Below are 26,863 nucleotides of genomic sequence, written 5' to 3' on the forward strand. Positions count from 1 at the left end.
TGCTGTATTGCTGTTTTGCAGTATCTGGCTTGTAGACCTTTAGATACAGTGTTAAGTGGGTATTTAGAGTTGTTGTAAGTGTATGTTGTCTGTGTGTGTGAGTATATGACATCCTTGTTCAATAAATGTACAAAATGATTGTGAGCCCAACGCCTCTTGACTAGTTCTACTGCCCGCTGCCTAAACATACCGTACCTTTTACGTGGCTTTTCTACACCCCCTTCTTATGGTCACGGCCCCTTCCACCCCGTGACACTTTGACACTTTTCATTTTCACTGTTTTTGTAGTTGTTGCGTCTTTCTTTCTGGTTTCAGACTGTCCTCATTTTATTCCATGTCTGCTAACCTATGTCACTTCAAACTCTAGTTTTGTTCCATAACAGCTTCCCGTTCTTGAAGATTTTCCATGGCATTTTTGCTCACTGTCAGTTTATCACACTGTGTGCTCAAGCCTTTTTCTTCCATGCCTTTGCTTTGAGATTCACGCTTTCCCCAGTATCTTCAATAACATGACCTTGTGTCTCCATCATTTACTTGCTATTGCCTACTTGTCATTGCTAGTTGCTATCGATCTTCATTTGCACAATGATTTCTGACTTGAAGTTCACATTCACCTTGAGCTCATTGAACGCTCTGGTTTCTTTTTAGTCCGCAGTGCTGTTTATGCTTTTCCCACATTCATTTCATTCCTGTCCTTGGCAAGAATCCTTTGCAGAAGGTTAGCACCAAGATGTTGGTTCTCTGTCCTCTTCTCCTTTGCTGTACACCTCTTAAAGGACAGGGACGGTCCACTAGTTTTCCGTGCTGTGCCAACACACAAGAAAGGTGGATATATTGGCGAAAACTAAAGAAACAATAATGTGTGCTGTAAGTTAGTGATATCATTTTCTATGCCGACAAAATAAATGAAACTAATTCATTTTCCTTATTGGTTTTAAGTGTGGGGATTTTTCAAATGAACAGTATGCTTATTCATTTCATACCTTGCTACTTCTGAATCATTTATCATACATTTTAATATGACGAACTGACCTTCAAAAATGTACATTCTGCTGAAACATAAAAGGCTAAATATACAGTCAAAAATAAAGTATGTCTAATCAAATCTGGTTGAATCCTGTGAGCATATTTTGAAAAGCTTAGTTATATTGCCTTCCCTGCTGGAATTGACATTCAGAAAGTGCATGACTGGGAAAAATAAGTGCGCGCTGTAGAAACTTATTTCTCGCTCATCGCAACATAAACAGCTAAAGACATAAATAAACACATATTGTGTTGGGGGTCTGAGATGGACAACAGTGAATCTGATTTGCAAAGTCAAAATATGAGAGTGGGTATACAAGCTTGTGTGTGTGTGTATGTTTATGTGTGTGTGCTGGGGGGGGGGGGGGGGGGGGGGGGGGGGGGGGGGGGGGCTCTCTGCTGAGTGCTAACACACTGTTTGAGAGGTGGTGTTGGAATTACCTGCGACAGATAATGGCAATGCATTAGATTAACTTTCTCCTCCTTAAATGCGACATATTTAGGTAATCTTGTCCCCCCCCAAAAAAAACATGTCAATGGTTGAAAGGTGGCTCTGGCGCTATCAGAAGCCTGTGGTCCCGCCGCACTGATGCAGCAGGCAAGACGCTCCCGTCGACTGTCAAAACCCACGCTGAGATCTAGTTAGAATATAATTGAATTTTCATATCAGAGGGGAGCAGAGTCCCAGCAGACAATAGGAGTGCTGAGTCCTCTCTGATATTGGCACAGGCCCTTTGCCACGCGCATGAAATCAGTATGTTAATGTTCCAGAGAGGGAGAGAGAGTGTGTGTGTGTGTGTGTGTGTGTGTGTGAGAGAGAGAGTGTGTGTGTGTGTGTGTGTGAGAGAGTGTGTGTGTGTGTGTGTGTGTGTGTGTGTGTGTGTGTGTGTGTGTGTGTGTGTGTGTGTGAGAGAGAGTGTTTGTGTGTGTGTGTGTGTGTGTGTGTTTGAGAGAGAGAGTGTTTGTGTGTGTGTGTGTGAGAGAGAGAGGGGCTCCTTTTTTAAGGCCACTTGTGCTTCTGCAATGTACCACCGATGTGGTTTCATTAAAAAAATGCAACTATTGATAAGTAGGCAGCCAGCAACCCTTGGATTCAACCAACCCCCCCCCCCCCCCCCCCAAACACACACACTCTCCCTCCCTCTCTCACACACACACACACACATCCCCCACCCAACCAAGCAAGCCTCCAGACACCCATGCACTCCTCAGCACACCCCAGCCACCCAGCCAGCACTCCATTATTAAAATTGTAATTTATTTTTTCCCGCTCAGAATGGCAGCTTGCTTTCTCTTCTCAGCAGTAGGCGGTGAATCATTGCGCTTTAATTACTTCGGTAACTTCGCTGACCCTGCGAGCGCTCGCCTCCCCGAGAGAAAATGGGACCCTGACAAAAGGCTCCCCGCGCCTCCACGGCCACTTCTCTGCTGGTGTTTTTTTTTTTTTTTTTTTTAAGATGTAGAAATTTATCAAGCACTGGGATTTTGTATAATTTTGTTAACATTTCACCTACTATCTTTCCTGAGCAACCTCAGCAACCCCCCCCCCCCCCCACCTCACCACCCAGCACCCATCCCTCTCTCTCGCCTCCTTCAAACAAACACACACAAACACACACACACACACACACACACACACACACACAAACACACATCATTCCCCAACTCCCCCTGTATGAGCAGAAAGTTTTCCCATTAACTCATCACAATCACCATAGCAGTCTACCTGCTGTGTACGTGTGGGTGGCTAAAGGCATGTGGCTACTTTAGTGTCCGTCTATACCAGCACTGACCTCCAGCACTTGACTGGTCCTCCCCGTGGAGAGAGAATGGCGGACAGCACAGGGCTGTTAGGCCCCAAGGCTGGGATCAGCATCAGTGAAAGAGACTCTTGATCGCCCTTGTAGCCTTTGGCTTACACAGGGTCAGGGTCAGGGTCAAGCTGACCATGAAAGGTCTTGTTTCACAAAGCCATTCACGGACAGAGTCCACGCCAGGACTAACGTCAGTGTCCCCCTGGCCACGGGTCAAACTTGAGTGGACTTCTGCTAATAAGCCCGCATCCCCCAGTCTTAGAGAGTACACGGAGAAGATACACTTTGATTAAAGGATTGTGCAGCGTGTGGCAACAACCATACAGGCAGCTGTGAAACTGAACATCCAAAATGTATTTATGTGATCCGCAAAAGCTCTGCCTTTACCATACAAACCATCCTGAGTCTCAAACTATGTCCGACCACTACTCCTGTGCCCCCCCCCCCCCCCCCCCCCCCCCCATTGCCCCTGTTTGCATGGCTTATTAAAGTTGCTAATATGGTGTAATCCCCCCCTATCGCTCTCACCTTCTCACTGCTCCACCTCGGCCTTGGCTGGAACGAGGGCTGAGAAGCGAGGGTGGGCTGCTGCTGGCGCGATGGCTGGGTGGCGGAGGTGGCAGCGCCAGCGGTGGGGGGTGGTGGTGGTCTACCGTTGAAGGTCTGATAATTGAATGAGCGATTATCCCTCCCATTATTAGACAATGATACAGAAAGCGCTGCCATATGTCTGGAATATTAATGAGAGGCTGCAGGGACCCAGATAAGCACAGGGGCTCACGCTGCGGCGCTGGCAGGGGTTAAAACAATTTGCTGGCGGTGCGTGGCCCCAGACGATCCTTGCTGTGGTAATCCTCCTCCCGCTGCCCTGCTGCACCGCCTGCACTGCCTGCCGCCCAGGTTCAGTGTCACCCGACGCCCGTGGCCTGGCCTTGTGCCTGGCCTGACCTTGCTGTTTGCCCCAGGAGCAAACATGCCATTGTTAGAGGGAGGTCACAGAAGGCCACCGAGAAGGCTGAAGGCTTTCATCGCCAGGGACCAACCTTTACAATAGACTGTGACATTATTTTAAGACGTCCGTAACAGGGTTAAACCCTCAAACTGAATCTTTAATGTTTATTCCCAGAAATGTCCCCTACAATGACTTAGAATTTGTTGTCACTTAAAACCATAAATCTTTCAGTGCAGCTCAGGAGACCTAAACATACATCTCTTTTCTGTCTTCTCTTTCTGCCTCTCTCTCTCTCTCTCTCTCTCTCTCTCTCTCTCCGTGTTGAGCTGCGGAGTAGAAGCAGGTGAAACATTGAGGCAGCAGCCCTCTGAATCTTCACGTCAATCAATATCTAACATTTATTAGCATCGGAAAAGCAATATTTCCCTTTTCTGCCAGGCCATAATTGTGTGAGGTGTGCTGAAGTACCTTATCACTGGTCTGATGGCCGAAGAAAGGGCCCGTTCCCATGGCGACCATGAAAGCCAATGGATTCCTTTTCAGGGGGATAATGAACTTCTCTCCTCTTTGTGACACTCCTCCACTCCGCTTTCATGCACTCAGATTAGAGTCTAATCCGCACGTCCTTGAAATCAGTCATTTAATATGACAATATGCCGAATATGACAAACAGCTGCAAAAAAGGCCAAATTAGCAGAGTCAACAGACATGTAGGCAAATATATTACACAGAGTGCCTAGACACACAGAGCTGCTTTTGTCAGTGTGGGCGCAGGAAGTCACTCCACATGTTCCTTTGGTTAGACACTGAACCTGCTACAGACCTCCCAGCGCCATCTTTGGCTTAGGGTAGATAACCAGGCAGCCTCTGAGCTTGCTGCCCTCAATGAGTGACCTCCCGTATGCAGGGCGGTTGATTTCCTTATCTATAAATGATGACTTCTTACCTCCACCAAACAATCTTGAGGCATTTGCAACTCATGCAATTTATCCAGTATCTTAAGTGCCTTTGCTCTGAGCTGATGAAAGCAACCAAATCTCCTTGCATTCGATTATGGAGGTCTAACATTGGCTGCCTCTGTAAACCGTAAAGAAATCACCTTAAACATGTTCGTTTCATAAAACTGAAAAAGAAAATGTTTTTTTTAGCTGTGAAACTTTAATGTTTTAAAATAAAACATATGCACAACTTGCAAAAAAGTTTTATCTGACTGGACTTATTACACACACAATACTCTTGGAGGAATTAGCTGAATACCATCAGCTATTAACCACTGGGGAAAATATACCTTCTAAATGTTGTCATTTTTATACCTAAAACAGACAGAAGACTTAATTGTATGAATTGATTCTAACCTTTATGTACATCACCGTGAGAGCAACATTGCATACTATTTATCAAGTATTTTAGAACTTGTGAACAATATACAGGTAATGTGTTCAATATGCATATACAACTGTATTTATGCTACAAGACAAGCTGATACCATATTTCAATGGTCATATATTTCATAGCCATCTTAAGCATTTATAAAGAAGGAGTGCATTCTCCAAAGTGTTCTTTTTACCTCATGTTTCGTCTTACTTTTCTCATGGTCTCCTGCTTCCGCCTCTGCTTGCCAACCCACACTCCTTTAGTGCTTTATGTGACATGTGAAAAGCTTCCCAGCTCTCAAGGACATGATTGCAGAGCAGGTGAAAGGAAAAATCAATGTTGAGAAATTAGAATTTGTGTTGATCTTTCAAGGTGAAGAAATAGATGGAGAGAAATTATTTATTTATTTGTGATTTATATCACAAAATATTCGCCATCCAACCAAAGGAAGATGGAAGTCTGTGGTGCGACATGAGTGGTGAGGATGTCGACGATAGCAAGAAAACTTTGGTACGAAATAACGGTCCATCTAAACTGCAAAAGCATATCTTTCTTTTTACTCTGAAATATGTACAGAGGGGAACCAGTTCGCGAATAAGAATTCGCACTGACCTTCGATCTTGTGTAAATATCAGTATTTATTTAAAATATCATTCAGATTTTTTTTCAGTACTGTACGATAGGTAATGTGGAAATGTAGGTCTCTGGATGCTACACCTCAATGCAATATATGCAATGAGCGCATATGTGTCTGTTCTGGCGTAGACAACTCAATTTGCTCTCAGCCTCAGTAGTAGGTCATTCAGGGAATCTATGGCATTTCTGTTAAATGTCCTCATTGGAAAGGACGTGTGTTCCTTTATGAAGGAGAAAATGCAGGAGAATACGTTTCTACGAAGTTGTAATCTGCAGACCAAAGATGACAGTTAATGTATTTAGCTTGCATGAGATTGAAATATCAACGTATGTATTAAAAAATAAATAAAAATAATAATATATATATAGACATATATATTTGATAGGCCTTTCAGTCATATACACATTCGTGAACATATCTACACAACATTATCGTTTTTCTCAAATGAAATGACTGCAACAGGTTTAGTCAGAACATTTGCGAGTCGCCATCCATTGCCTGAAACAACAGGGCCATCTACTGGTCAAACGAAGCCAGAAGTAGAAAATTCAGATGGGCTAATTCCACAACGTCCGGTTCCCTGATCAGACTCGTAAATATTTATAAAGCACAAATAATATGTTATTTGTCATTTCAAAGATGTATTGGGGTCACTTGTGTATGGGCATGTAGCCAATAGAAAGAAAGCAACGGAACGACAAAAATACGAAGAAAATAAATAAATACCACAATAACACAAAAGCTTGTACAAGGAGGAGCAGGCTAATATGTTAAAGATTAGCTCCCTGAGGACATGCTTCACTGTAATGACCACGACCACATTATCAGCAATAGGGCTGCGCTAATCAGGATTAAAATCAGATTTATTGGCTAAGTCAATACTAAGTCGATATACAGATGATATCATAAATTATATAAAGTGCAGGTGTATGTGGTAATGAGTAACAACAACAGAATGCATAATGTAATGGCGCTAAAGTATTTGATCGTTATGTGCAGTGTGTAACTTACTCTATAGAAAATTAAGCAAGGTGTAATGAGTACATCTCATAAAGAACAAGTAACTATGTCACATCAGATTCGTTTATCCACATCTTCTATTGCTTTGGTGAGGGTGTGGAGGAAATACGCAGCCTATGTTGCAGCCTTATTTTAGCCACTCTGTTTTCCCTGAACACTTGCGCTGGCAGTGAAGTTGGTGGTCCATTTTGGGGATAGAATAATTGGACATGATCACAAATATATTAAATTAAATTTCCCAACGGACCATGGAACATTCACTTTGTTCTATTTCCTGCACTGAAACAGCGAGACCTCCGATTAAACAATGTTGTTCCAGACAGCACATTTCCTCCTGTTTTTTTGTCCATTCTCCAGCTTCCTCTGATTGCCTTCCCACTGATTTATGTACCACACACGCCCCACAGTGTCTCCCACCGCTTTCTCAGAGAGTATATGTCTTGGCATCTTTGTCTACTGTCAGAGTTCACTTCAGGTTATCTCAATCTCTTTAAGGATACTCTCAAGAATTACCAATAATTATTATAATATCCTTTTACCTTATATCAATGTGTCATCCATTATGAGTATTTACTTTTGTTTTATGCTATTTAAACCAAATATTACCATATCATCCTCATCTGGTTTTGCGCATACCCTCTGAACATAAATAACATTTAAAATGTACGCTACAATTGACATCTACTCACACGATCTCATTGCCCTGTGGAAATCAAATTGTTCGGTGACATCAAGCTTGTGGGAAATAAATCAGACACTGACACTATCAAAGGAATGAATACCTTGTTTATTATAAAAAAAAGTGATTAGCCTATTTACATACTGCTCACATATATTCTGCTTAAAATGAAAGATGGCTATGACTTCTGGGGGCTGGGATACACTTGATTCAGGTGACAATCAAAATATTGTTTATTGTTCTAAAAAACCATGACTTCATTTTCCAATAGATATGGGGAAATCCCTATTGTTGATGAAGATTAGTTACTAAACGTAGCGACCAGAAATTTGAAGGCCCTCAAACGCCCCCACCCTTTCCACGGTCTAAGCCAAGCCAAGACAGAGCCGCGCATAACACAGCTGTGTGCTCTTCTAACTGAATGGCAAAAACAGCTGGAGGGGGCCGGGAGGGACCCCGGGGAGTCTTTGTGGAACCTGGCCTGTTTCTATGACGATGCACAGGCAACATCACAACCAGGGGCTCAGCGCTGCTCCACACACCCACACACATCTCCTCAAGCGCTTCCCTGGATGCCGGGTTTAATCTGTAACATGAGATGCAGATCCACTCCGTTCAACCTGCAAATCTCGATCAGGATTGCTTGCTAGCGCGTTAACGTTATCATCCCTCTTGTGTTGGCAACAGCTTGATCACTTTCAAATGCTCCATCTCTCCTTGCAGCTTTTCACTGCACAATGCTTAGCACTGTCTGAATACCCCGATAAAGGACTTTGGCAAGGCACCATTATGCATGAAACGATTATAATGACTTTGTGTTTCAGACAGAAGCTTTCAGACTCAGTATACAACAGGCTCTGTGTTGGAATTCCTCTGTGGCAACAGTAGTTGCAATCCACCACAGAGAGATACAACAGGGGCTGTTTTGTCTAGCAGCCATACAGTAAAAATAAAGAAGTCTAACCAACTGCAGCAGAGCTAGCACTCAAAGCCTGTGTATAGCAGCTATCCTATAGATATACGGTGGTTTTAGCTGGCTTTTATGCTTGTTGCTGTGCCCCTCATTGATATAAACAGACATGACAACAATTGGGAAGAGGTTAGACGTACACACGGGATGTGGTTAGCCCGAAAACTGTTTCTCCTCTTGCATGGTTTGTCTGTATTTTTGGTGCCTGGTATTGTTTACAACTGCAGCGATTGCTGTTCTCTTTTGGGCAGAACTTCTGAAGGCTGAAATCTGGACGCCTGCTGACACTCGTCTCAACACACTTGATTAGACCCACAAGCAGGACCAGACCTCTGAGCTGCTCCCTTGCTGCCACTGCCCTGTGTGTTCCCGGCACAGTGGCGTGCCTTCAGAGTTTTGCAAAAAGTTTGTAAAAGCTAACGCTCTGCCTTGGGGCTTTCTTTGGCCTCCGTGTTCGTATAGACCAGAGCAATGTCCTTCTTGTTATTGTTGGACGGTGACTGCTGGTAGGCTGCGGACCGTGAGTTGGTGATCTGCCGGGTGAATGCACGGAGCAGCCGGGAGCGGTAGAGGTCGCCAGCCAGGAAGTACAGGATGGGATCAAGGCAGCTGTTGACGCTGGCGAGAGGTCGTGTGATCTTGTAGGCGAAGTTGACCACATTGAGAAAAGCACAGTCCGCGTCCAAGAATCTGTACACATAGTAGAGAGTGCGGGTTATGTGGAAGGGGACGAAGCACACGGCGAAAACCACCAGCACCACCACTATGAGTTTGATGGACTTGGTGCGTGAGGAGTTGCCCTGCTGATTTGAGGACAAGCCCTTGCGGGGTCGGCACAGAGTACGGGCCATCAGGAAGTAGCACACCATGATGACGAGGAAGGGGATAGCGAAGAGCAGCACCATGACCACTGAACTGTAGGTGACGTAGTAGTCAAAGTCCTCGGGTCGCGTCGTGTCGTGGCACAGGGTGTCATTGTCACGTGCAGTGGTGGTGACGAATATGAGCTTGGGCACCAGGCAGAGGGTCACAGCCGCCCACACGGAGAGACACACCAGGTGGGCATGGCGGGGTTTTATCATAGTGAGGGAGCGGATGGGGTGGCAGATGCCCAGGTAACGATGGACGCTGATACAGGTAAGGAACAAGATGCTGCTGTAGAGATTGGCGTAGAACAGAAAGCGTACCATTTTGCACAAGGCCACACCGAAGGGCCAGTGGCTGCGGTTGGCGTAGTAGTAGATGAGTGTGGGCAACGAGAGCACGTAGAGCGTGTCTGACAGGGCGAGGTGGAACATGTACACGGTGCTCGCAGTCCACGGTCGCATCTTGGCCACGAACATCCACAGGGCTAGGGAGTTTAGTGCCAGTCCCAGTACAAACACCAGCCCATAGGACACGGGCAGCAGGATATACTTAAACTCCTCATCGAAGCGGCAGGTTTTGTTGACCTCACTGAGATTCCCTGGCGTGAGCGTAGCAAAGGAGTTCATCTTCTGGTAAAAAAGAAGAAGAAAAAAACAGTACAACTGAGGCACATTTTTACCTTGAAAACGTTTTGAAGTATACAAAATATTTCGATACACACACACACTTCACATTTAAATATCCATCTAGCTTTCTAGATGTTCTGGCGCTTTTAGTCGTGCTGTCATGAATTTCCTCCAAACGTTTTGTAACATGTAACATGCTTTGCCTAAGACTCTTGAAAGAGTTGTTACTACAACGATATTACAGTCACCATATTATTTCCTTATTGTTATTAACGGGTGTCCCACATTCTCGTGTTCTATTAAACGATTGCTATTTCTCATTACAAATTAGTGAATTATGAAAATGACTTTAGTCAGTGTATTGGTACAGCACTTGTATTTTATTAATCGTCGAATTACGGCAAGTGTTGCCTTCTATTGCGCAAATGATCTCAAACGACTAATATTAAATAAACTATGAGAAACGTATTTGAACTTGTTTGATAGAGAAATAAGCGCATGTATCGCACACTCACCGGTTTAATGGCGCTGGCGAGGACTCACGGCGATTCTTTGCTTCTGTTTTTCACAATTTTTAAAATCCAGCTTTAAATTAATCACAGTCCATTGAGGATATGTAGTCGTGTGTACCTACTCATCTGAGTTATCACCGTTATGTATGACCACATGACTGAGTTTGTAAGATATATATGAGCGCCTCACGTCCTTTGCCGTTTTCCTGTGGACCGCCCCCTGCTCCGTTCAAACTCAGACAACACTTCTTTTAAGAAGACAAAACTTTCTGCACGCTTTAAGTAGTATCATTTCTGCTTCAGTTTCATTTCATGTCATTCGGTTGTGTACATTTTTGGTTCACGAGATGTATCAGTATCAGATTAAAGTGCCTGAATTTGTCTGCCATTTGAGAAAAGATGTGTGGCAATGCTGTATAGGTTTGCCAGTTTTGAAATATCTCTCTGTATGTCTGCATGGTCTGTCGGGCTGTATGTCTTCCAGGCTCAGACCTCAACCACAAACCCCTCACTTTCTCTCACAAACTCAAACAAGCACATAGTATGCTCATTGTGTCAGCAAGAGGACACTTAATGAGTGTCCATCTGCTGAGTCACCCTGTGTTTGTTGTAAAGTTAATATTTGGTAACATGGTTTCCACAGAGTGCAACAGGTGATCAATACTATGAGGAAGAGGCCAAATTATGTGGAGCAGTACAGTGAGGGTTTTATAATCTCACATTAAGGCCAAACAGGGATCTTATGGAAAATATAGATGTTTTATAGATCTGGGGCTCCGTTAAATATGAAGAGCAGATTGAAAACACTATATTCTTCCATTCTTACAATTCTTCAACCATTAGTTTACATGGTTGTGTAAAACAGAACTATATTCAGAACTTGTGTACAGAAACTCTGGAAATCACCTAAAGTTGTCGACATTGGAACACAATGCCAGCATTTTCTTCATTGTGTGCATCTTGAGTAACTTTCTTTTGCCAAATCTTCCTTTCATCATGAATTTAGATTTTATTATTGTAAATAATAATAAATAGGCACTCCATGCAACACACATCTGGTTCAGATTGAACCCAGACATCGGCTGAAAGGCGTCTACACCTGTGATGGATGACACATTGGCATGGACGAATGAACAGGAGGATTCCCCTCGTGTGCACACAGTGACGAGGGCAAAGACCCACAAACAGATATCTGTATCTCTCTCTCTATCTTAGTGGACTGAAGCATAACAGGATGTCTGTTAAGAGGTGTTTTTCCAGCACTAAGTGAGAGTTGATCTATTGTTATCAGCTAGTTTATGATCCATTAGGACTAAAACGTTCCATTTGTAGACATTTCTACTCGGCTTGGTCCCCTTGTGTTTCTGTCTTAATGGCACAATGTAAAAGATGAAGTCCCACAGTGAATAGAGTTCTTGAAAACTGTTTGTCATCTGTTTTATATCATGAGTGCTTAAGAAAATTTTGCCAGTTGCCTCCCAAAAGAAAGCAGTCTTGCTTTTGTTTGTGCGTGCTTTCAAATTCAAAGTATTGCAGTGTGTGGATCCTGAATGATGTGTGCTCGGAGAGCCTAGAACTAATGCATGAAGTGCACGCATGCTTCAGGGTCCGTTTTAACAGCTTTTTAATAGTTTTAATGGCCCCACGTCTTATTGTTGTGGTTTCGGGGCTTTATGTGTGCACCACATCTCTCTAATCATCCATGGGGATCCTCCGCTCCTCTTTCTGGGTGGTTAATGTGCCATAACTGAGAATCCAGAGGTCCACACAGCTAGGCAGATTAGGCTCCGTTGCTGTGGTGATGAGCTCTCAATCCCTACCATCCTCCACACACACACACACACACACACACACACACACACACACACACACACACACACACACACACACACACACACACACACACACACACACACACACACACACACACAGACAGACACAGACAGACACACACACACACACACACACACACACACACACACACACACACACACACACACACACACACACACACACACACACACACACACACACACACACACACACACACACACACACACACACGCTCACGGACAGACACACACACACACACACACACACACACACACGCTCACACAGAGACACACACACACACACACACACACGCTCACACACAGACAGACACACACACACACACACACACACACACGCTCACACACAGACAGACAGACATACACACACACACACTCTCACTCACAGGCTCACACACACACACACACACAGACACACACACACACACAGACACACACACAGACACAGACACACTCACTCTCACACAAACTCACACTCACAGACACACACCCACACTCACTCTCACACACACACACACACACACACACACACACACACACACACACACACACACACACACATACACACACAGTAAAGGCGGGCCCTCAGGGCATGCTGCATGCCAGCAGCTCACAAAGCAAGAATGTGAGGACAGCAATGACTCACATGCTCTGCCCATCCGAAACACATTCGGAGCTTATCACTTAGAACACTAGTTTCCAAACTGCACTCCGATGTTTCTCACACACTAATAGACCTACAGGAAACCAAACCACGCCGTCAACAAGGTCAGTTAAGACCTGAAAACAGGCACTCCGGCATGGCCTCCGTGACCAGTCAATGCTCTCCGGCATGGCCTCCGTGACCAGTCAATGCCCTCCAGCATGGCCTCTGTGACCAGTCCGCGTTACACTCACTGCAGGAGGGTGCCACTGGGGTAAGAGAGTGCCACTGGGGTAAGAGGGTAAGAGAGTGCCACTGGGGTAAGAGAGTGCCACTAGGGTAAGAGAGGGTAAGAGAGTGCCACTAGGGTAAGAGAGTGCCACTAGGGTAAGAGAGTGCCACTGGGGTAAGAGAGTGCCACTAGGGTAAGAGAGTGCCACTGGGGTAAGAGAGTGCCACTAGGGTAAGAGAGGGTAAGAGAGTGCCACTAGGGTAAGAGAGTGCCACTAGGGTAAGAGAGGGTAAGAGAGTGCCACTAGGGTAAGAGAGTGCCACTAGGGTAAGAGAGTGCCACTGGGGTAAGAGAGTGCCACTGGGGTAAGAGAGTGCCACTAGGGTAAGAGAGGGTAAGAGAGTGCCACTAGGGTAAGAGAGTGCCACTGGGGTAAGAGAGTGCCACTGGGGTAAGAGAGTGCCACTAGGGTAAGAGAGTGCCACTAGGGTAAGAGAGTGCCACTAGGGTAAGAGAGTGCCACTGGGGTAAGAGAGTGCCACTAGGGTAAGAGAGTGCCACTAGGGTAAGAGAGTGCCACTAGGGTAAGAGAGTGCCACTGGGGTAAGAGAGTGCCACTGGGGTAAGAGAGTGCCACTAGAGTAACACTAGAGTGCCACTAGAGTAAGAGAGTGCCACTAGGGTGCCACTAGGGTAAGAGAGTGCCACTGGGGTAAGAGAGTGCCACTAGGGTAAGAGAGTGCCACTGGGGTAAGAGAGTGCCACTGGGGTAAGAGAGTGCCACTAAGGTAAGCTCCAGAGTCTGTTCCATGACTGAATGGTCAACCAACACATTTCAGCAGCAGCAGCAGCTATTGGAACTTGGCAGCAATAACCATTTACCTTTACATAGTCCACAGAAAGTTATCCACTTATTATTTCATGAAATATATAATAGAGGCTATGCTAGACATTATGAGCTAGTAGATAGCTAGTCTGAGATTAGCCTGGGCAGAGTTGATGTCATTACACAAAAACTGACCCTTTTTTTTTTTCAGTGCAGCGACACTTTTTTTTTTCATTTGGTTGGGTAAACCACGCAAAAACTGTAATAGTAGCAATATTTGAAACTCTGTTAGCACAATTTTAAACCACATAATGCCAAGAAGACATGTTTGTGACATTCAATAAAAGAGCATGCATTTTAGATGTAGGCTAGCCGGCAAAGGTGATCCGACTGAGGGGTCATCAAAGGATAGGCTACCTGTAAAATGTAGTATTAACCCTTAGACTAATGTTACACACAACTTTCATGTTTGTGCATCAATTCAATTCTCATCTATAAATAGGTGATTAAGCACTTTAAAAAGCTATTCTATGTATTCTATTCTATGTCAAAAGAGTTAGGGAAATGTCCAAATGGCCGAAATGACAATCAGCAGGGAGCGCAGACGCACCGCACGCCCAACACAGACAGCGTGAAACACGCCTTGCCTTGCCTTGTCACATGCTGTGGTCTCCCATAGTGCATAGATGTGTCAGCTCAGGAGAATTAGTGAGGCCATAATAAGCATGTTTTGCCACCGTGGCTACTGTGGGACATGGCAGCTGAGTGCTATTAGCGAGCGGCTCACCATGGGCTTAGAGGCCAAGACTGCATTCATGAGGTGCTGAGCTCCCTCCGTCTCATTGTGGACACATCCAGATGACTGCAGTTCTGACCAAAATACATTTACATTTACATTTTGTCATTTAGCAGACGCTTTGGTCCAAAGCGACGTACAAGGGAGAGAACAGTCAAGCTAAGAACAATAAAAACATGGTGTAACAATAAATACTAGTGTACCAAAATACATTTCAGTGTATGACATGAAATGAAACCAAGCAAGGGAAGCTTAATATCTTCTTTATAATTCTGTCTGTGAAGATTTACAGGGAAATGTTTGCAGTTCTGTTTTTTTTTTAAACACAGCCTGGTGTGATAGTTGCCCAGTTGGTCAAAAGTAGGTGGGACTTTCTTTGGTTACAATAGTATGGCAATATCAGCACAAGGGTCAAGGGCTTGGGTGCCTGCAAAGCAAGGAAGAATACACTTGAAGTGGATTGTTTTATTGTTTTATATGAAGCCAAAGCAAATAGGACTTTACAGTCTACATGTTTATTCTCAGACATCAATTTTCATATGAGACAGACTCCATATATCAAAGAAAAAATATTATATGTACAAAAAGCTTTTTCATTCTCTGGAGCGGAGAGTTGGAGCTGCTTTGGTTTCCAAGAAAATGGCAATTCTTGTGGTTGAGTAATTGAGAAGTTGTCAGTTAAATAGCCCCACAGGCTTATTCGCCTCCCATATAAACTGAAGTACATGCCAGCTAGTCTATTTGACCACACTCAACCTCACTGCAGTGCTGGCACAAATATTGCACCACAAATGCCAAGCTAGCCATTTAAATCCTCATTCCTGTCAAGGTGTGGGTGTCTATGGGCCATCATGCTGAATCACAGCCCAAACAATAGGGATATGTGTAGTTTGGCTTTAAAAGGACAGTATAAACAATATGTTAATGGAGAGACAAACAGGAGGACTCTGAACAGCCCCATATGTAAAGATGTTGCTTAGATGGCAAATATACATAATGAGAAGTTAGGGCCCATAGACATTTTACAATCCGTTCTCACGGGCAGTGGTGGCTTTCCCCTGTTTGACACTGTAATCAGGTGATTAAAAAAGGCTCCAAACTCATGTCATAAAAGGCAAAGACGGGATGTGGCATGTGAATCTACAGTAAACGCTGTCAGTTTTGTGCATGAGTGCATGACACTCGCTGGAAAGATCTTAAACCAGACAGGCCTTGACTTACTGAAGAAAATGGAATGGATTTGTACAAAATAACAATCAGATGTTACAGTGGAGCAGAAATGAAAATGAAAATGTTTGGGAAAATATATATGTTCTGTAAAAAAAAACCAATAAATTACATGTACATGCCACATTTAGGATATGTACCTAGACAGGGTTTACGTGCAGGAACCTGAGGTGTCTACCTGAAAAGAAAACCACTCATGTTTAAGCGAGGGAATGTGTGAAACCCTGCTGGGCTCAGTCCAAGCTCAGTCCCAGATCCTGGGCAGGTTCTCCAGGATCCTGCGGCGATGAGAGGGGTTGGACACGCCGGCTGCGTGCAGGTCCTCCTCAGTGATCCCCCTGCAGAGACAGGGTCAGAGGTCAGGGGTCAGACACCAACACTACTGATCTGGTTCCATGATTCTGTTCCATGATTCTGTTCCATATTCTGTTCCATATTCTGTTCCATATTCAAATGGCAGCAACCATCTCAGATGGGATGGGCAATGCTGAAAACATGTCGTTAAAGCAATATTTATTTTGGAATAACTAAGCTTTACATTTTATAACCTCCCACTCAGAAGTTGCAGAGGTTGGCGATAAATACCATCAAGGCTTAAAGCATAGTGTGGGTATACAATTTACTAGGTTATACAACTTACTAGAGTACGTCATATCCCGTGTCGCGTTTTGACGAGTCGACACGTCACAAACGCGACACGTTCTATGACGTACTCTAGTAAATTGTATAACCTAGTAAGCTGTATACCCACACATAGCACATGAACAAAAATACTTTACTTATCCGTATGAGACCATTTTCCTGCCTGCCCCTCACCTGAAGTAGTCCAAGTCATCCCAGCCATTAAGACTTAGCCCCAGTGTGTAGCGCTGCAAGCCCAGGGTGCTCAACAGGTCTTGCACAGTCTCTGGAGCCCCGTGTAGGACAGAAACCTGTTGGGATAAACGAGGGCTACTGATCCTCTATTTAAAGAAACAATAATGGTCCAAAACTAGCAAGCTAACTAGCAAGCTAACTAGCTTAAAACCTACTTTGCAATCACCAACCACAAAATATTAGCCATTGATAAAAACTAGCTAGCTTGCTTACTGATGTTTTTCAGCAATATATTAGGTGACGTTGGGCTGTAAAAGTTATTACTTTTTTGTTGGGTTTCTGATCCAAATGGCAAAACAACACAAAATACAAACTGAAGACATGAGTTTTGTTTCTCCAAAATGACATTGTCAGCTTTTGACACATTGGTTTCAACCATCAAAAAAAAATATTTTTTAAATGAATCACCAAGTGCCTCATCTCTTTAAATAGTGTACACCTAATCTTTCCGATGTCACCTCATCCTTTGGATATAGCCAGTTTGATAGAGGAGGAGTGCTGTTTTCCCTAAACATGGACCAAGACTAAGAAAAAACAGGCATATTTGGTGCATGTGGAACTAACAACCCTTCATCCCCTCAAATAAATAAACAACGTAAATGAATGAGTAAATAAATAAAACAAAACTTCCTCTGACCTACATAAACATGGCTGGAGTATGTTTTTTGTTGAATCCACAATTCACTTCAACATTCTGAAATCTAACGGTATCAAGTAGTAGAGGACTTGCCTCTTTCTCCCAGCAGTAACTGCCCTCACTGGCCAGTGCTGGGTGGTGCCCATGGTTCCTGTGCTGCTTGGGCCTGAGGGTAGGCCGGTACTTGCTTTTGCTCTCCGCTGGCTGGAAGTCCACCTCACTCAGGGACTTGGCGATCTGCAGGGCTGTGAGGGAGTTGTCTCCGGAGGGCGCGGGAGGTTGCTCCACGACCCAGGGGGCCGAAGCCTCACAACGGGGTGCCCTAGCTGACATGTAGGGGTAGAGGGGGGGCCCATTGCGCCCCGTGCTGGTTTGCTCCAGGTGCAACCTGGGACGCTCTTTTCTGACTGGCTCTTTCTGGGGTCTCTGTGTCTCCCTGGTGATGGCAGAATGATTTATGTACATGTTGCTCAGGTTCTTCACTGAAATGACTGTTTCTGGAGCCACACTTGCCTTAATGACTCGTGACTGCAAGTGGTAGTCTTTGGATGGGTGTATACTGCTTGAACTGGGCAGGGAGGGAGGTGGCTGTTTGGTTGGGAACAGCTGGTAAGATGTACCGTGTTGCGGTGAGGGTTGAGAAGGGCGGTCACCGGGAGGCATGTAAGGGGGAAGGCAACCAGGGATCTCAATTTCAGTGAAGTCCGACCGACGGGGGGCCTTCCTCTCCGGAACGTGGCCCCCAGTCACCCTGGGGAGCTGTACCACTGAGTCCCGTGACCATACCATCGGAGGGTCCTTCCGGGGGTGAGCTTCCTCCTCTTTTCGCCGCAGGACTGGGACTCCCTCGAACATGACGTAGGCTGGGTTGGTGTAGCTGTTTGGTGCCGGAAACCGAGGAGGTGCTGAGGATCTGAGATGGAAAGGAGATACAGAAGGTCAAAGGTTAACCTGATGCAGATGTCATGGTATCTCCCCCAATTGGTTTTGCTCTCAACCTTACTCACAAAAACCAAACATAACATCTGAGAAGCATTAGCTTCACCAGGGGGACTGCCAATGGAAACTAGCCTTTTGGCTATAATTGGGTGCATTTACATTTTAATGTTCATGAATGTACACTGGCCCTTCTTGATCAAATAAATACATTGATTCATTGATTGATTGAAATTGATTGACCAGTCCATCAGTTTTGGGGAGGCATAGAAGTGGTCTCACCGGGGCTGGGGTCCACGAGCTGGTTGAGGTGACAGGCGGCCCCTCACGAGACCCTTCTCATCTTTTTCGAAGCAGAACCACTCTAAGGACAACAGGGAAGAGACACAGAGGTCACTCAGGTCATACATGTACTATGACTTCTGTGGTTGTGGGGTTGGAAGGCAAACAGAAGTTTGTGTGTAAAGAGCGGTGGGAACGTCTTGTGTGTGGCGGGGGAGCATCCGCCAAAGACAAGGCAATCCAAAACCAGAAGCCCCAAAGGCGGAGAGGGTGAAAGGGGAGCCAGAGATAGAGAGAGGAACCAAAAAAAAAAGGAAGATGCACATGCCACGTGAGAGGAAAGGATAGAGGAAGTGTGGAGGAGACGGGTGAAAGTGAGCACCCCACCATATATGCGTTCTCTGGCCTGGCGCCGGTCTACGGGCACATGGACCCGCACCCGTCCTCGAATGGACCCGGTCTCCTCGCCCCGATGTGTCAGGAAGGTCTCGAAGGGCTCCGCCATACTGCCAATGAGGGGGCGCAGGGCTACACAGCACTCGCCTAGAGGGGGACGTGCCCACGGAGGCATTGTCAGAGAGAGGCTTATCTGTCATGCTACTTAGCACAGTGAATGTTACAGAAAGGTGTGAGCAAGCTATTTTAAAACCCACCATACGACTCAAAACCATCACACGACTTGATTGACAGAAGTAGGTGCTGGTCCCGAAGATATTCCATATCTGAGACAATGGGTTGAAGCTTAAAGAGCAGAAAAGAGAAAGAGAGAAGGAAATACACGTAACTAAGAGATGACTTGTTGGTCACTGCACATGGATACACTTTCACATGTCGTAGTCAATCCCAAAAATTGCAGTGGCTCAACCTTGGGGAGCTGCTTTGACAACCAGCCCAGTTTGAGGAACCCTGGGACCTCGCAGCTCTGTGAGTCATTCTCACTTGAGCGTCGGACTTCTGCAAAGGAGTGAAAAAAAAAAGGAGAAGACGGTCAGGGTGACTAACAACCAACATGGCACATACGTCTTCAGTAGAACTATATGGAAAGAGGATTCCTGTCTAACAACATGGATGTTCAGGGCGTCAAAAGACACAAAGACAATGAAGTGAAAGTACCTCCCAAGCACAGGGAATGAAACTCGATGAAGAACTTTGCTTTACTGGCAGTCTTCACTATGGCCTCCACACTCTCCATCTCAATCCAGGCCTTTTCTAGACTGGCATTTGACTCTGTGAAACCCAAACACAGGGCGCACAGCAGCATATGAGGAAGGCAGCACAACTCTGAACTCTAAAGATTCTGACTTAAATACTTAACATTTACTAAATATTAGCATGTCGTGGGGCAGTAGCTACAGAACACATATTAGAATAGGTAACTGGACACTTTAGCAGGAGGGGTCCACTCTCAGGCTACAGTCAGTACAACACAGAGACAGTTACTGTCCTAACCATCATCATCCTCCTCATACAGTGCCTACAGTTTTAAACAGCTCAACATTCGCATCAGTTCTTATCAGTTCTCATCAGTTCTCATCAGTAACTGTAGTTAAAACTGTATTTTCACTGGGCAGCCTGTATAAGATCAGATAATCGGTACTCGTTCTAAATACTGTAAGTGACATTTTCAGACAGTATATAAATAGTTTGCAAATACTGTCATTGAATGCATATTATGTCTCAATGAGCTTTAGATGTGCTATTATATTAATATACATATTATTATTATTATATTAGTTCCTATATTAATAGTAACCAATGGCAAATGAACAACTCCATGGCAAGTGAATAATGGTGAGCATCACAATTTGTGCACTTGTACAGTCATGTGTGACCATATGATTGAGTATTGGCGCCAATTGTGAGACCATGTTGTTTTGATGAAAGGTCAAATGAGTGTATAAAGTGAAACAAGAATGAAGAAGTAGCGCATCGTAGAAGAGGGAAACCAATCTATCTAAAGCAAGAAACAAGCAAGTTGTCTGATTTTTATTATAGCAGAACAGTTTTGACACTGATCAGCAAATAAAATATACCAGAAATACGCCATACATTTGATGGCCGATTTCCCTTTTACTTGACATTTTAGAAACATACAGTTTCAAATTACTCTGTGACTCTCTGAGTGTGTACGACCCCTTTTTTTTTTTTAAATCAAAACCATCAGTGGTCGGCCCTCACAGGTCCATACCTGTTCTGTAGAAGGGTGATGTCAGCCCCACTTGGAATGTGGCAAAAACAGGAGAGTGGTCACTGGAGAAGATGTCATCTGTGCACCCTGAAACAAATGACTCATGAAACCATAGTAACCACCAAGGGCTATTACATCTGTTACACTTACAATCGGTTGAGGGTATTAGGTGCGCAGTCAAATGCAAAAGCTACTTGTAAAATAAATACACAACATTTTTACGACTGAACAATAATGACTTTTCACGGCTCTGGTGGTGAATCTAGCCAGATATTTAGGTTCATGGGACAAAGTTGAACAGGGAGTGAGCCAGACAGGATATGACTATGTCTCTTGACCACAGACCAGGACGTAGGAGGTGGGGGCCGCTTCATAAGAAAACCTTTTTTTGTCCAGCCACATAACACGAGACCGCAGATCTGTCCTGAAGGAATGCTGCAGGAAATAGCTGTGCTCTGTTTTTGATTTGCTGGAAGGCGGACATGTCCAACGTGCACTTGGGTTTTACGCAAGGCCGTTGGTTGGAGCGAACAGCTGAACTCACCATATGAGGTACACATGATGTGTGTCTCAGGGTAGGACTTCCACAGAACTCGGTCACACCAAGACGGCACATTAATACGCACCTGCACAAACACAACTTCAAAATGAATGACTGTGTGTGTGTGTGCAATGAGATGAACAACTTTAAACCGATCTAATTGGCCAGTAATGACATTACAAAAACCTAAGATTTTTCCAGAAAATACAGACAGCCATGAAGCCATTCACATTGAGTATACAATTCCCTTTGAAGATGCAATCGGATGAAGCATTTGAAAGGAAGAAGCTAAATCAATCAATCAATCAATCATTCAATCTTAAATAGCGCTTCTCTAAATACCCGAAGTCGCTTTACAGAGTCCAGTAGTCATTCATACACAGTCATACCGGTGGTCGTAAGCTACATCAGTAGCCACAGCTGAAGGATGCGGAAATGGTAGGGGAAGCAAGGCAATGAGGTTGGCAAGCACACTCGAGGCCAGTGGAGATAGGTGCTAAAGGCGTTGAAGCTAAATCAACCATATCGCTTCAACTGGATTTTGGTTTTCAAGGACGGTCACTCAAAAGAGCTTTAAAGGAGTCGTCTGAGGCTGCTGAAAAAGCGAGCCAGTGGTTGTGGCTGAGGCGCTCACAGACTACTTGGGGTCATGAATTATCCTGAACAATCACTGACATATGAGAAATCTTATTGAGGTGTTTCCTGAGGTGTATCTGTTGTTGTCTCTGGTAGTGGCATGTAATCTAACCCATCATGAGTATGGAGGGGGATGGCTATGGGATACCAGACTCCACTATTGAGCCTTCTAGAGGTGTTGTGGGCCTAATTCAACTAAACATTGATGAAGGTGCCAGCTTGAAAACCCCAGTGAAGTGCTCACGAAGGCAGCTTTGTTGTTGTTGTTGTTGTTGTTGTTGTTGTTGTATCCTGCTGCTCAGGTTCTATGATTCATGTTGTTGTGTTTAGCAGTTGTGGGCTACAGACAGAGCATGTTGTGCGTTGTTGTTGTTGTATCTTTCTGCACAGGATCTAGGGTTGGGCAGTTGCAGGATTGGCCGCTGTGGGAAGTCCCCAACCAATAGCACAAGGAATTTAACATCTTTCCCTGTGTATAACTAAAACAGGTTACACAGACTGTAGTGGATTTCGGTAAATCAGGGCTTTTTTTTTCAGCCCTTTTTTTGGCAGTAGTGACAGCTGACCCCCCTGACCTGCCCCCCGCCAGGCTGACAGCGCCGGACTGGGTTACGTCTGAAAATAGCTGGAGGGATGGAACTAAGTTTACAACAGGGAGGAAGGCCACAGCGAAAACCCCTCAATACCACCATCTGCTCCAGATGCCACAAGCATGACAGCAACACACGCTCAACTACAACTGAGAGGTCAGAGTAAAACGAATGTAAATCTGACTGGTACTACAATATGTGTGCCCATATTGAAGAACGCTACTACATTGTGTTCATCCTAAACCCTCAACCTTCATAAGTGTCCTCTACATTTGTTATATTTCAGATATAAAATACTTAAGTGGAGACATAAATTCCTGACTTGCCCCAGGTGGTAAAGTGAATACCACCGGCTTTGGCCCTTTGTGTGGTGTGCTTAGTCCTGTAGCAGGAGACAGTGGAGACAGCGAGAGGACAGACCAGTACATCTTACCCCACTGGTCATCTGATCATCTTACCCCACTGGTCATCTTACCCCACTGGTCATCTTACCCCACTGATCATTTTACCCCACTGGTCATCTTACCCCACTGGTCATCTTACCCCACTGGTCTTGTACTTCTGCCACAAGTAGCAGTCCCTGGAGCCGCGCTCATAGCGGTAGGTCGGGGGAAACGTGATCTTCTCTTCCTCTTAACAGACGAAGGGGCAAGAAAGGGTAAAACAGAAACGCATTAATCGCACCAACACATGCAAGACTCCTTGACACTTTCAGTATCTCATTTGATTAAGGATGAGTGGATGGGGATGAATTCTCACTGAAGTTGAAGAAGGCCTTCCTCTTGTGACGCTCCCGTGTCAGCTGGTCAGCACACATGAGCTCGTCGAACTCTCTCTTGGACACGTGCTTCAGGATATCCTATGGGAAGAGCAAGGACCTTTTATCTGTCTGTTTACGCAATCCTTTTATTCAGTTGCCTTTGGATAAACAGTCCCACTGTAGACGGTCAACAAAACATGTTCTCACATTAAAAACAGATTTATGGAGATGTTTGTCTATGGGAACACACTTATTGCCTTCTTGAGAAGATGAAAAATAAACCAAATCACGAATCTTAAATGAAGGAAGACCTTTTTGTGGAGGTTCTAGAAAGAGAAAGTGATGTGGTCGAGGAAGAGTAAGGCATGTAACCTGCACGTCTAGGTCTAGCCTGTAGTTCAGGTCCCCGCACCAGAAGAGGTGAGCGAAGCGCAGACTGATGTCGAAGGCACTGAGCTGCCGGTCACCCAGAGACAACAGCCTCAGGACATCCAGACAGTTCTGGTTCCTCCTAAAGAGATTGGATTAAAAAGAGATGAAGCAAATACTCCAAGATGTAAAGTGGCAAGTAGACACACACATTCACAGACAGAGCAGGCTTTCTATGTATTTCCTATAGAGTAAAGCGTAACCTTGCTCTTGAGTTTGTATCTAAAAAAAAAAAGCAGATTATTTTCTATCAAACCAATCAATGAACTGTCAAAGTTCAAATGATGACAATGATACTTAGATACAAGTCAATTCATTGTTCTTGTTTGTTTTTTTTTGTGTTATATGGAATCAGTGATTATGTGATATATGTTCAGGAAAATCCGTGTATCTGGCCAGATCAGATATATGAGAGCTGGCTATGAGTCTGCGCACCTGAGGGCCTTCTCACTGCCTGAGGTTAGATGGCAGTTTACAAAGCCAAAGGAGGTTCCGTTGAAGAGGAAAGAGATTCCAACCGCCCCTTTGCTTCCTGCAATACATGGAGATGGGGAAAGAGGCCCTTACAATAACACAACTATCAAGCTAGTCAGATATGGGCTTAAGGGTGCATGATGAATGTGTGTCTTTGTGTGTTCATTAAGTGTGTGCGTGCATGTGTGTGTGTGTGCCTATGTAAGTTCCTGTGTGTGTGTGTGTGTGTGTGTGTGTGTGTGCCTATGCAAGTTCCTGTGTGTGTGTGTGTGTGTGTGTGCCTGTGTGCCAGCTCCTATGTGAGCTCCTGTGTGTGTGTGTGTGTGTGTGTGTGTTTGTTTGTGGGTATGCGTGTGTGTGTGCCTGTGTAAGTTCCTGTGTGAGTGTGTGTGTTTGTGTGTGTGTGTGAGTGAGAGAGAGAGGACTTAAGGTATGTTTCTATGTGTGGAGTTGTGGCTATTTTGTATCTGGTTGTACATATGTTTGCATGTGTACGTGAGCAATACCCAATGCATTCCCAAGGCCCGTCTTAACACTTGCTGAATTCACTTGACTGATACGGTTCTCATGCTCCGGTCTCACAAACACAGCCAGGCGGATGTTCCACAGGGACTGTACTGCCACCTGTAGGACATTCACACACATTGCACAAGGCTAACTGTCATAAACCACAGTTCACAGTTAAGTTCACAGTTCTTGTATAACCAACTGACTATCATAAAACAAATCCCACGATACACCGGTCATATAATCATAAACATTAAAAAGATTATAAAAAGAAGAGGTCATGATAAACAGAAGACAGCAGCAAACCAGGACCTGTGACATAATGACAAGAACATCTTACACTGCAAATATGAGGAGCATGTGAGCAAACCTTTAAAGCTGTGAGTGTGGGCGGGCTAGCAAAACAGAAAGAAGGATGCTAAAGATCAGATGAGGGAATGGAAGAGAGGGGGGAGAGGGAGGGAGAGAGAGAGAGAGAGAGAGAGATAGAGAGAGAGAGAGAGGGAGGGAGGGAGAGAGAGAGAGAGGGGGAGAGAGAGGGAGAGGGAGGGAGAGAGAGGGAGAGGGAGGGGGAGAGAGAGGGAGAGAGAGAGAGAGAGAGATTGTGAGAGAGAGAGAGAGAGAGAGAGAGAGAGAGAGCGAGAGAGAGTTGATAAACAAGAGCACAGGTGAAAGGTGAATTGATACCTGTCTATACTCAACGCTGGTGGCACTCCTGAGGGAGGTGCGCACGTGCTCGGCCCACTCCCTCTCCCCCTGCGGGTTCTCCTGCGTGCCCACCGCATACACGTCGTGAGGCAAGCATGCAGTGGACTCATCGGGGGTTCGCCCGAGGCCACCGCACGTGAGCCAGGACTGCTGGCTGCGTGGAGGAGGGGAGCCTCCTGCAGAGGAGGACAGGTAATCATGGTGTCACTTCCTGCTCACCTGGGGACAAGCTTAAGGGCTATTCCATGTCTTTAAAAACTCCCCTACCTCACATGTTTAATATGATGGAGAAATCACAAGTATTAGAGCCATTAGAGGGAATTTATTTATTAAGTTGCAGACACTTTTATAGAGCGGTCCACATTTACAGTTTTTGCCTAAATTATAGAGCAAGTTTAGGGGTTCAAAAAATGCTGTATACCTATACTTTTGCTGATGGGGACAGATACGTACTTGGTATACGTACTTGGTATACCAAGTTGTGGTCAACTTGCCACATTTCAATGGGATTTTTTGTCAGATACAGGCACCCAAAAAAGAAAACAAACAAACAAAAAAACACAGTAAAAGGTTGTGACTATTTGCAATTTTGTATTAATCCATTGCAAAATCCGTTGCTGAAACCATTGCTTAAAGACTTGTATGGGGATCTGTTCAGTCCCAACGCCATAGGTGATGTGATCTGGCAGAAACTGGCAGATGGTCTGAGTGAAAATCTAAATTAGCATTTCATTAGCAAAAATTTAAATCTAATGTGGGACACATGGTACAGAAGAACACAGGTGAATAAATAATGATTCTCAAAGAACACAGATGAATAAATAATGATTCTCAAAGAACACAGGTGAATAAAATAAAGATTCTCAAAGAACACAGGTGAATAAATAATGTGAAAATTGAAGATGCATCACTTGTGCCCCAAGCACCCATTGGCTAGTAGCCAAGTTGAATGCAGTCTGTCATGATCTTGGCCAGGATCTGATCCTGGTTGATGTGTTCCCTCTGTTTTGTCCTGACGTGTGTTTATGTTCCTTGTGTTTGCTAGCATGGTTGGCCATATGCTTCTTGGTTTACTTCCTGTGTTCCATGTGCTTTCGTTGTCCCGTGTGCCTTTGTTTACGCCCTTTCATTAATGCCTGGCGTGTCTTATTGTTCCCTGGCCACCTGTTAGTTGTTTTCCCATTTAGTCCCGTGGATTTAAACCCTGGTGTTTCCTCAGGTCTTGGTGGTAGTATCGGTATCCTTGTTTCG

General features: G+C 44.7%; 3 protein-coding genes across 7 annotated transcripts in view; 1 reads left to right on the forward strand and 2 right to left on the reverse strand.

The window, feature by feature from the left end:
* Positions 1 to 7,588: 7,588 nt before the first annotated feature.
* On the reverse strand, positions 7,589 to 12,296 carry p2ry4 (pyrimidinergic receptor P2Y4). 2 transcript variants are annotated; one of them, XM_012840154.2, is made up of 2 exons: positions 10,478 to 12,296; positions 7,589 to 9,962 (listed from the first exon to the last, which is right to left on the reverse strand). In XM_012840154.2, exon 2 carries the CDS (start codon positions 9,960 to 9,962, stop codon positions 8,886 to 8,888), a length of 1,077 nt encoding a protein of 358 aa, XP_012695608.2. In that variant the 5' UTR covers positions 10,478 to 12,296; the 3' UTR covers positions 7,589 to 8,885. The 2 variants fall into 2 exon arrangements, with proteins under 2 accessions (XP_012695608.2, XP_031443347.1); XM_031587487.2 differs by having other exon boundaries at positions 7,589 to 9,965; positions 10,478 to 12,295.
* The window catches only part of arr3b (arrestin 3b, retinal (X-arrestin)), a 43,492-nt gene continuing 26,204 nt past the window's right edge, over positions 9,576 to 26,863 (forward strand). For all 3 annotated transcript variants that reach the window (XM_031587483.1, XM_031587485.1, XM_031587486.1), the window contains exon 1: positions 9,576 to 9,606. In XM_031587483.1, coding sequence (XP_031443343.1) covers positions 9,591 to 9,606 — 16 coding nt within the window. In that variant the 5' untranslated portion in view covers positions 9,576 to 9,590. The remainder of the gene's footprint in view (positions 9,607 to 26,863) is intronic.
* Positions 15,065 to 26,863, reverse strand: part of inppl1b (inositol polyphosphate phosphatase-like 1b) — a 25,521-nt gene continuing 13,722 nt past the window's right edge. The window contains exons 12-27 of one of the 2 annotated variants that reach the window (XM_031587475.2): positions 25,592 to 25,788; positions 24,904 to 25,021; positions 24,359 to 24,455; positions 23,867 to 24,005; positions 23,494 to 23,593; positions 23,278 to 23,366; positions 21,512 to 21,593; positions 20,968 to 21,054; positions 19,893 to 20,006; positions 19,645 to 19,733; positions 19,433 to 19,520; positions 19,167 to 19,322; positions 18,780 to 18,861; positions 17,655 to 18,474; positions 16,865 to 16,980; positions 15,065 to 16,386 (exon numbers count right to left, since the gene is read on the reverse strand). In XM_031587475.2, coding sequence (XP_031443335.1) covers positions 16,293 to 16,386; positions 16,865 to 16,980; positions 17,655 to 18,474; positions 18,780 to 18,861; positions 19,167 to 19,322; positions 19,433 to 19,520; positions 19,645 to 19,733; positions 19,893 to 20,006; positions 20,968 to 21,054; positions 21,512 to 21,593; positions 23,278 to 23,366; positions 23,494 to 23,593; positions 23,867 to 24,005; positions 24,359 to 24,455; positions 24,904 to 25,021; positions 25,592 to 25,788 — 2,468 coding nt within the window. In that variant the 3' untranslated portion in view covers positions 15,065 to 16,292. Of the gene's footprint in view, positions 16,387 to 16,412; positions 16,536 to 16,864; positions 16,981 to 17,654; positions 18,475 to 18,779; positions 18,862 to 19,166; positions 19,323 to 19,432; positions 19,521 to 19,644; positions 19,734 to 19,892; positions 20,007 to 20,967; positions 21,055 to 21,511; positions 21,594 to 23,277; positions 23,367 to 23,493; positions 23,594 to 23,866; positions 24,006 to 24,358; positions 24,456 to 24,903; positions 25,022 to 25,591; positions 25,789 to 26,863 lie in introns of those variants that run through there. The other variant, XM_031587476.2, reaches the window with a different exon arrangement.

The sequence above is a fragment of the Clupea harengus genome, chromosome 20, assembly GCF_900700415.2.
Source record: "Clupea harengus chromosome 20, Ch_v2.0.2, whole genome shotgun sequence".
Taxonomy (NCBI): domain Eukaryota; kingdom Metazoa; phylum Chordata; class Actinopteri; order Clupeiformes; family Clupeidae; genus Clupea; species Clupea harengus.